Source organism: Abramis brama (genome assembly GCF_963993115.1).
Source record: "Abramis brama genome assembly, chromosome: 6".
Classification (NCBI taxonomy): domain Eukaryota; kingdom Metazoa; phylum Chordata; class Actinopteri; order Cypriniformes; family Leuciscidae; genus Abramis; species Abramis brama.
The window spans coordinates 17,043,700-17,054,724 of NC_139968.1; the positions used below are offsets into that span (position 1 = coordinate 17,043,700).

Genomic DNA, 11,025 nt, shown 5'->3' on the forward strand with positions numbered 1-11,025 from the left:
ATGAACTTCAGACTCTTACCTCTGATCCTGCTGCTGCTGCACAATACAGGTTTGAGAATTATTGTGTCTTATTGTCATCTGTCATGTTTTAATTTAAATGTGGCTCTAATTATCTTTCACATGTTCCAAAAGTGAGTGTTTTGATTTTAACTTAATGTCCAGTAGGTCTGAATGTTGGAATAGTTTAACTTTCCTCACTGTTCTCCAATGTCAGTGTATTTAAAAAAATACTTTTTGAACTAAATTGATCATCACCATCATGGTTGGGTGTGTGTGAGCAGCAGAGTCTGGACTGGATCTCTCCTCTGTCTGTATGTAAAATTCATCTCAGAAATGAAATGTTTTCTTGTTCAGGCTTCATAACATTGGACCATTGGACCTCTGTGTCCTGTAGTCCAGAGAATATTTGTGCAGTGAAGGGGTATGAAGTGACACTGAAGTGCTCTTACAACATCAACAACATCACAACTGTGTTCTGGTTCAGCCGGAAACAGAGTTCAAACTGGAGAAAGAATGATGAACCCGAAGATTTGAATTTAGACTTGGACTACTCAGGACGGGTGAAGGAGGAGTTCTTTTACATGTATTCAACTCTCACAATATCAGACCTGAGAGAGAGAGACTCTGGAGAATATCAGCTCATGTTCATCATGAAGGATGGAGTTAAACGTCTCAGCTCAGCCGCCTTCAATCTAACAGTCACAGGTGAAACTAGATTCTGGTCACTTCATCTGTTTTCATTTGTCATGTGATGAAGTTTTTCTTATTTTTTACTTTAATTCAGAACTGCAGCTGAGAATTAATCCTGGATCTACAGACCCGGGAGATCAGAGAGTAAATCTGACCTGTGATTCTTCCTGCACCTCTGAATATTGGTATTACTGGATGAAGGATGGACAGTATTTCACACATACAGAGTCTCGTGACATGCGTGTGTCACCCAGCACAGATGCTGGCAGATATTCCTGTTCTATTGATCTTAACCTTAAACATCCCTCCTCTTCTGTGTGTGAGTGTCAAATAATACACACAATGATGGTACTGTTTGTTCCTCCATGTGTATATTTAAACATGTTTTAAAGTAAGTGTGAGTTTTGCATGTTATTCTGTGACTCTTTCAGGTATTTCTAAGAGCGGCTGCTGGGATGTGTCTTACTCCTCTGGAAGAGTCTGTGCTTTGATGGGCTCAACAGTAGATATTTCCAGCACATACTCACATCCCTCTGGTTATACTGTAAGTAAAACATTCTGGCATTACGGTCCTCCTGGTCACTACACGGATCTGCGTGAGGAGCATCAGTTCGCTGGTCGTGTGGATTATGAGGGAAACACACTGAGAATCAAAGAGCTCAAGATGACCGACTCTGGAGAATATAAATTCAGGATCATCTCTGACAGGACAGGAGGAACATACTCTGGATCACCTGGAGTCATTCTTACTGTTACAGGTAACTGATCATGAAGGATTTGATAACATTTTAATGAGAAGATTCACAGAAAATTTACTGCCATCAAGAATACTACTACAATTATAAAGTTTTTTTTTTTTTTTTCTTGTCAGTCAAAATCAATGTTAAGCCGAACTTTAAATACTTCAACTCTGTTTTTCAGATACGCAGGTGATAAGCAGCCCAAACATTATATCAGAGGGACAAGAAGTGATATTAAGCTGTTTAACTAAATGCACTCTGAACAACAAACATACTTACATCTGGTACAAGAATGGACGGCTGGTAACGGATGGATTCACTAAAGCCAACAAGCTGTACCTGGACTCAGTCAGCAATGAAGAGCTTCAAGAGTATTCCTGTGCTGTAGAAGGTGACACATCTCTCATGATACGTGTGCTTTAGTCTGAAATGATTGTTTCTCTCATAGTCATGATTCACTTCTTTGTGTTTTGAAGATCCAGTGGACAGCACAGCGTTCAGCCATTATACAGTCATTCTGCTGGTGTTTTTACCTCAGTTTCTCATTATAGCGGCTCTGTGGATGTGGTGAGTAAAAACATCCAGTGAAATTCACAATTGAATGATGAACAGTGAATACAATTAAGTGAATTCAGATTATAAAAAGGTGAATTATGATTCAACAGGTTTTTGATCAGAATGCATCTAATCTCAAAGCCAAACTGAAAATAAAAGTGAAGGTGAGAAATGATGTATATAAAGAATCTACCATAAGACATGCATTGATAAACACAGTAAATGTATTTAATATCTTTCTATTTGTTTATCTCAGAATCTGATGTTCCACATCTGTTCATCTGCTGTCTGTCCATCAGAGCTGGTGGAGTGATGATGTCATTGTGTTCTTCCATTGTGAGATCATCACCTAGCAACAGTCAGAACTATCAACAGTGATACAGTGATGTCATATAGACCCCTTTTGTGCCGACGTCACAATTACGTCACAGCGTTAGCTGGAGGCAAAACAAACGGAAAACTGAATAACAGTTTACATAATAAGGAGCTTAAATTATTATTATCGTTATTAAATGTCATCTTGTTGTGTTGTTGGGTGCAAGAATCGACGGAGTACAGGCTCCAATTTCAAATTTTCTCGCATAATGTTTTCTAAATTATTGTGATTATTTGTGAATCATCTATGATTGTATACATTGTTTTGATTGATTGTGACTAGACTTTTTGAAGAACCTGGTAAGAAAGTGTAATCAAATACATAGTTAAAATATGTATATGCTGTATCTGGAATTTTTATTTCTAGACAATATTCACATCATTAAAATGCACCGTAATGTCACTCTTTACATTGTCGTCTTCTGTCTGGCCTTGGCGCTGACTAGGCAGAACTGCGGATCGTAGGCTACCACACAAGTCTTGTGACCATTTAGTACAGTTATAGGCATCTAAATATGTATTATGCCCTCAATTTCTCTTTACCCTCGGTTTCTCTATCAGGTAGGTGTAGAAGTCAGGCCACTCAACCGGAGGTAGCGTTGACGTTAATCCTGTCAGATCGTTCATCCATTGACTGAGCATGTATGCCAGCCAATCTGGGATGTCCGTTAAAATGAACTTTTGCAAATAACAATCGCGGTCCTGGACGGTGAGTGACCTTGCACATTAAGATAAAAATCGGATTTTCTCCAGTCATTGTTAAAAAACAAGCTAACAAAACTTGCAAACTAACGTTAGTGAAGCGGCCAGAGGAATCTTTCTGCCTCCAGCTAAGCCCCGCCTACACAAATACGTCACAATGTTTACCAACTGTAAAAGGGTCTATACAGTGACTTATCAATGACTGCACATCTTCATAATCAAACAAAACGTTAGTACAGGTTTTAGTCATCCATTTCTTTCCTCCTTTTTCTAAATGTAAGAAGCGATTTCAATAAAAAATAAAAAAATAAAAAAATTCTGTAAAAATGTTATTTATTGATACATCCTAATGATGGGGCATAGTGTTTGTGTTCTGTTTATCTTTATCTTATGATTATTTTATATTTATATTTTTTTTTATTAAATTTTCTGCAGACAAATAAAGGGTGTTACAACAGATGTAAAATGAAACAAGGTGTCTGAAAGAAAAAGAAAATCAACAGAACAGTTCCACACAGCAATATAGACCCCCACCCATCAACCCCCCACCCCGCCCCTAAGGCCACCCGTAGCACTCACAAGTAGGTAATAAAAAACGAAATAAATAAACTAGTAAATACATAGACGAGAAAGTACGTAAACGGAAAAAAATAAAAATAAATAAATAAATAAATAATAATAAGACAGTAAACAAAAGAAGAAAAGTCTCCCTCCTCCCCCCAGAAGTCTAATCAGGAGGTCTTGACATCCCGATAAGACCTTCAATAGTAGTCAGTACAGGGCTCCAAGTTTTATGAAATGATCTCAGCGAACCTTTAAGAGAATGTCTAATTTTTTCAAGGTGGATGCATTGCAATACCTCTCTTATCCAGTCATCATGTGATGGAAGAGAAGTATGCTTCCATTTAAGGAGGATGGCACGCCTGGCCAGCAAAGTAGTAAAGGCAATGATGCAGTGCGCTGTAGCTGGTATACATGTGATTGGGGAAAGGCCGAACAGGACAGTCAAAGAATTAGGGACAATAGTGTAATTGAGGGCCTGTGAGAGGGTTCTGAAAATGTCGGATCAATAATCTGATAGCACCGGGCATGACCAGAACATGTGAAGATGATCGGCTGGGGATTGTCTGCATCTGTTACAGGCATCACTTCTGTTAGGTAACAATTTAGCCAGTCTGGCATTAGTGAAATGAGCTCTGTGAAGCACTTTACATTGTATTAGGGCATGTCTAGTACAAATAGATGAAGAGTGAACTAAACTGAGAATGTTTTTCCACTGGTCATCGGAAATGTCAATGCCCAAATCATGCTTCCAGGTTAGCTTAAGGGAGTCAATCGGAGAAGGGGTTAAGGAGATTATTTGACCATAAATGGTTGAAATCAGTCGTCTTTGACCAGAGTCGAAGTTGAGAATTGAATCAATTTCTGATTCGGGTGGACGATTGGGAAAATGGGGAAATAGCTTTTGAATAAAGTGCCTCATTTGAAAAAAATGAAAAAGATGACTATTAGGAAGGTTAAATTTAGCTGATAAAGAAGAGAAAGAGAAGAAGACTTCGTTTTCATACAGGTCGTTTAGGGTAGAGATACCCTTAGCTGCCCAAATATCAAAGAAGCTGTCTGAAAGGGACGGGGAAAATAAGTGATTATTTGAAATTGGCATATGAATCGATGCTCTATGTACACCAAATTGTTTTCTGAATTGATGCCAAATCTTAATAGTATTAATAACTATTGGATTGCTTGAGATTTTGTGTACCCCAAGGGGGAGCTGAGAGCAGATATTAGAAAGTAAATAACGAGAGGAAGATATATCTCTACATGCACCCAGGGCGGACTAGAGGCACAACTTTTAAGGCCAACCCAATATAGTAATTTATGAATGTTACATGCCCAATAGTAGTATCGGAAATTTGGCAGTGCTAAACCCCCTTCAGATTTGGGAAGCTGAAGGACTGACTTCCTGATGCGAGCTGGTTTGTTATTCCAAAGGAATCCATTCAATTGCTGATCTAAATTAGCAAAAAAGGATTTATTAATGCAGACTGGAAGATGCTGGAAAAGATACAAAAACTCCGGCAGAATAAACATTTTAATAAGGTTTGCACGACCTATTTCAGAAAGGGAAAGGTAACCCCACCTAGCAATATCTGACTTGCATTTTTCCAAAAGTGGTGTCTTTAAGCGAACCGGTGATAAATATCCCCAGATATTTAAACCCATCCAAGGCTAACTTAAAGGGGAATGAAGAATGAGGAAGAGATTTAGCCAATTGGTTAACAAAAAATAACTCGCTTTTTTGAAAGTTTAACTTGTACCCTGATAGGCAGCCAAACTGTTCTAGAACAGATAGTATAGGGGGGAAAGAAGCTATGGGGTCGGAGACGTACAATAACAAATCGTCTGCCTAAAGGGAAAGTTTATGGACGAAGCCATGACGTGTGATGCCTTTAAATGTATTGTGACTTCGAAGCCAGATGGCCAGGGGCTCAATAGTTATATTAAATAACAAAGGCGAGAGCAGGCATCCTTGACGTGTCCCCCCCTGAAGTAAAAAGGGTGGCGATCGAACACCGTTGGTATATACCGATGCAGACGGGAAAGCGTACAAAAGCCGTATCCAAGAAATGAGTTTGGGGTCAAACCCGAATTTTCCTAACACAAAGAACCGGTATTCCCACTCGACCCTATCGAAAGCTTTCTCCGCGTCCAATGAAACTATGACTTCAGGGGTATTAGATGAGGGAGAGAAAATAATGTCAAGTAATCTCCGAGTATTGAAGAAAGAATGCCTATCCAATGTAAAGCCTGTTTGGTCTAATGAAATTATGGATGGCATTACATTTTGGAGGCGGAGAGACAGAATTTTGGCTAGTATCTTGCAGTCTACATTTAACAGAGAAATCGATCTGTAGTTACCGCAAGAAGTGGGATCCCTATCTTTCTTCAAAAGCAAGGATATAGAAGCGATATACAGCGTCGGTGGGAGTTGGCCTTCTTGAAATGAATTATTGTACATCCTCACTAAAATTGGGACTAATAAAGTAGAATATGCCTTGTAGAATTCAACTGTAAACCCATCGGGGCCTGGGGATTTCTTATTTTGCATTGAGTTAATCGCTTCTTTGACTTCTTGGGGGGAAATGGGGCTGCCCAATTCCTTAGCCAAATCTTCATCAATTCTAGGAAATATTAAAGAATCTAAGGGATTGGGGAACATTATCGAAGCTGAAGACTGCTCAGTGGTATAGAGGTTAATGTAAAAGTCTAAAAAAACTCTGTTGATTTCAGCTGGGTCTGCACTGAGATTACCACTAGGGGACATAACTCTTGGAATTAATCTAGAGGCACTGGCTGCACGGGCCTGTTGGGCAAGAAGTCTACCCGCCTTATCGCCATGTTCAAAAAAACGTTGCTTGGATTGCTGCAGTTGTCTCTCTACAATATGAGTCATCAGGCAATCACATTCTGATTGTAGCAGAAGTCGTTTTTTGTAAAGGGCAGGTGAGGGAGAGGCGGCGTAAGTTTCATCAAGTTTGAGGAGTTTGTCTAGGATATCCTGCCTTTTAGTCCTTTCAGCCTTACGCATGTACGAAGTGAAGGAAATAATGTGACCTCGAACAAAGGCTTTAAGGGCTTCCCATAAGAATCCACTGTTGACCTCAGGGGTATCATTGAATTCAATGTAATTACTAATTTGAGTGGCCACAAAGTTCTCAAACTCATGATGCGCTAATAAATGAGAACTAAATTTCCAAAGTGATGGGGAGATAACACTAAGAGGAAGATTAGGTGGGGGCATGGTCCGAAACAACTATGGGGTGATAGCCACTAGCGGTAACCAGATGCAACAATTTATTATCAATCAGGAAAAAGTCAATCCGGGAAAAGGTTTGGTGTGGCGGAGAAAAAAAAGAAAAAACTTTACTCTGGGGGTTTTTAAACCTCCAGGGGTCCGAAATTCCTAGGTGAGATGAGCAATTAAAAACTACTTTAGCAGAATTAGATAGATTAATTTGCTTGGAAAACGATCTATCGAGAATTGTGTCTTGCACTAGGTTAAAATCGCCTCCTATCAGTATATGATGATTGTCGCTATTTGGGATTTTAGCAAAGAGGTTGATGAAGAATTGCTGGAAAAGACCTAAACCCAATAGAGAATCTTTGGAGGGAGCTTTCTCAGCGACAGCCCAGAAACCTGACTGATCTAGAGAAGATCTGTGTGGAGGAGTGGGCCAAAATCCCTCCTGCAGTGTGTGCAAACCTGGTGAAAAACTACAGGAAACGTTTGACCTCTGTAATTGCAAACAAAGGCTACTGTACCAAATATTAACATTGATTTTCTCAGGTGTTCAAATACTTATTTGCAGCTGTATCATACAAATAAATAGTAAAAAAATCATACATTGTGATTTCTGGATTTTTTAGATTATGTCTCTCACAGTGGACATGCACCTACGATGACAATTTCAGACCCCTCCATGATTTCCAAGTGGGAGAACTTGCAAAATAGGGTGTTCAAATACTTATTTTCCTCACTGTATATACATACATACATACACAATACCGGTATATAAGTAAACAACAAAAATTAATGTACATTCGCCGAGAAGAAACCAAATATATTTTTATACTCTTTATAACCATTTTCATGTATATTCAAATAGGCACATACTATAAGCACCACTGCAAATTTTTATGAGCGAAGAATAGGTGTGGTGCAATAGAAGGTGCAAAACACAAATCCATTTAGGATAACACTTGTATTTAGTCCAGCCTGTGACTTAAGAACCAAACAAAATTAATCAAAAGAAAACAAGTGTAATAACCAAGTACTGCCTGTCATACAACGTGCATCACACACAAACTGTAGGCACTACAGCTGTAAAACTAGTCTCTCAGGCACTGGGTGTGTAGTGGCTAAAAAGTGTAAAAAAAAAACAACAAAAAAAACGAATGGACTGACCAAAAAAAAACATTTGTTAAAATAAAATATATATAATAACCACAAACACCAGGCCTAATGGAGGGAGGAGAGGGAAGAGAGAAAAATAATAATAAATAAATTAAAATTGAAAAAGTAATAATAATAATTTGGTACGCCTGTAAGTGTACATTAATCTAAATTTAGAACTAAATCACTGAACTAAGTGGACACAAGGGTGTATACAAAACAATACCTCCATAATGCCAAATAAAAGACATCTAACGTTATAGATCTAGAGTAACCACTCTCATATGTAACGTTATGTATAATACGCACATCTAAGTCAGTATGGAAATCCAAGCATTTAACTAATACCGCTTCTTCTTGAGTCAGTCGATCCAGTCATGAGTTACTCCATAAATCACTTCGAGGTCAGCAGGACGAATAGATGCAATGTAGTCTTTGGCTTCAGAGACCGATGCAAATCTTCTCCTCTCACCATCCTTCGTTACGATAGTAAGCCTGGCCGGAAACAACAGCGCTGGTTTTAGGCCAAGATTGTACGGTTCAGATAGCACCTGTCTGTACTTGGAGCGTTGTTCCATCACCTCCGGTGCATAGTCTTTGTAAATAGAGATAGGTGTGCCTCGGTAGTGAAGCTTTCCCCTCCTCGCTCTGGTCTCGCGGATGATCTTTTCCTTTTGTTGGAATTTAGCCGAATGATAACAGGTCTGGGCCTCTGCCTCGGCTTCGGTTTATCAGACAGCGACCGGTGGGCTCTATCACATTCCGGCGGCGATACCAGACTTTGGCTAGCAATTTAGCGTTGCTCTCTGTTAGGATAGCGCAAGTCGTTTCCAAGGCTTGCACGTGCTCATCCTGTGCATTTACGTGCGTCTCGAGCGAGGCAATCTTCGAGGCATGGTCCGTCACGGCAGTTTGAATTTGGTCTACAGTAGCTTTACCTCGAGTGTTGAAACGGCAGTATTAAAGTCTGCAGAAAGAGCGATGCAGTGTTCCTCAAGAAGGCTAGCGGTGGCTGCTATGTTAACCTCTTTGCCGTTGTCTCCACTCGCTTCGGCTTTCTGATCCTTTTTGCTCTGTTTTGTAGTTTTACCTGCCCTAATTTGATGGCAATATGTATGCAACAAAGATATTGCCCACTTGGTAGTGAAGTAGAAGAAATAGTAGGGGTTTAAAACTATTATAGACAAAAAAAAGTGGGAGCGAGACTTAACGCGTCTATGCCATCTCACCAAACCGGAAGTCTCCTTATGATTACTTTATACTTGTATTAGTGTGCACTTTAATTTTATATTTCAATAGAATAACTGTAACCAGAGTAATGATGCCTGTTATTGTGGGAAATAATTTAACAAGTAGTCAAAAGCTGGTGATGAGGATTAAGAACAATGCAGCTCATAGACTTCTTTGCCTCCATGATCAACTTTGCTTAACTGTGAAGACATTGCCACCTTCTGGTCAAGTTAATTTGGCCTATGAAGTCATAGGTTTGTGAGCCATTTTGAATGTTTCCATAAACTGCGTTACCTCTGCAGGGCTTTAGTGCATCGAAACATTTATTGTATAAGTATCATGCATAGGCTACCATGTTCTTAGAGTATCTTAGCAGTTTGGAGACACTAACATCGAGTGAACTGCTTTCATGTGATATACGTTTAAGTTCAGAACTTGTCTGTCACTCTCATCTTGGTGTGTCTGGGCTCTATCAACTGTTCGATATCCAACATTCTTCAAAATATCTTCTTTTGTGTTCAGAAACTCATACAGGTTTGGAACAACATGAAGGTGAGTAAATGATGACAATTTTCATTTTTGGGTGAAATATCTTTAGATTTGTATCTCTGTTGACCTTTGAGTTTTTCTGCAGCTGAAATATAAGACATTCTTATCGAACTTTAGCTTTTTATATTTACTGTATGTCAGAGAAAGACATCATATACCTTTACATTCTGTCTTGTGATACAGGGAGGAGATCCGGTTACACGATTAAAGGGATAGTTTGGCCAAAAATGATATTAAACCCATGATTTACTCACCCTCAAGTCGTTCGAGATGCATATGTCAATCATTTTTCAGACGAACACATTTTCAGTTATTTTAGAAAATGTCTTTCAGTGGTTATAATGTCAAGTTATGGGGTCCACCTCCTTCAAGTCCCAAAAATGTGCATGCATCCTTCACAAAAGTAATCCATCCGGCTCCAGGGGGATAAACGAAGGCCTTCTGAGGGTAATCCGTGCGGTTTTGTCGTAAAAATATATATATTTAAAACTTTATTAAAGAAAATAACTGGCTTCCAGCAACGGTTGACGCACGTTCACAGGATGGATGCCGGTGTATGATGTAGGACGTAGCGTAGGAAGTGTTGTGACGTGTATTCACTATCATGCATTCCTGTGAAAGATGACCTAGTGTTTATGAGGTTAATGAGGTGCCAAGTAATTAGCAGATTCTCCTGGTGCCCCTCCATCATCCCCTGGACACTCTTTATTGATAGTACACAATATTTAGAAAATATACAGTGCATCCGGAAAGTATTCACAGTGCTTCACTTTTTCCACATTTTGTTATGCTATAGCCTTATTCCAAAATTAATTAAATTCATTATTTTCCTCAAAATTCTACAAACAATACCCCATAATGACAATGTGAAAAAAGTTTATTTGAAATTTATTACAAATAAAAATAAATAAATAAATAAAAAAAAAATAATAAAAAAAAAAAAAAAAATCACATGGACAGAAGTATTCAAAGCCTTTCCTCAATACTTTGTTGAAGCACCTTTGGCATCAATTACAGCCTCAAGTCTTATGAGTATGATGCTACAAGCTTGGCACACCTATTTTTGGGCAGTTTATTCCATTCTTCTTTGCAGGACCTCTCAAGCTCCATCATGTTGGATGGGGAGCGTCAGTGCACAGCCATGTTCAGATCTCTCCAGAGATGTTCAATCGGGTTCAAGTCTGGGCTCTGGCTGGGCCACTCAGGGACAGTCACAGAGTTGACCCATAG

The 11,025-nt window shown here is 39.0% G+C and overlaps 1 protein-coding gene across 1 annotated transcript; it reads left to right on the forward strand.

The window, feature by feature from the left end:
• On the forward strand, positions 1-11,025 carry LOC311085854 (sialoadhesin-like; the record flags this gene model as incomplete). The annotated part of the gene is made up of 9 exons (XM_084118471.1): positions 1-49; positions 355-705; positions 785-1,009; positions 1,122-1,448; positions 1,612-1,821; positions 1,907-1,997; positions 2,127-2,149; positions 2,242-2,343; positions 10,889-11,025. 9 exons carry the CDS (start codon positions 1-3, stop codon positions 11,023-11,025), a joined length of 1,515 nt encoding a protein of 504 aa, XP_083974597.1.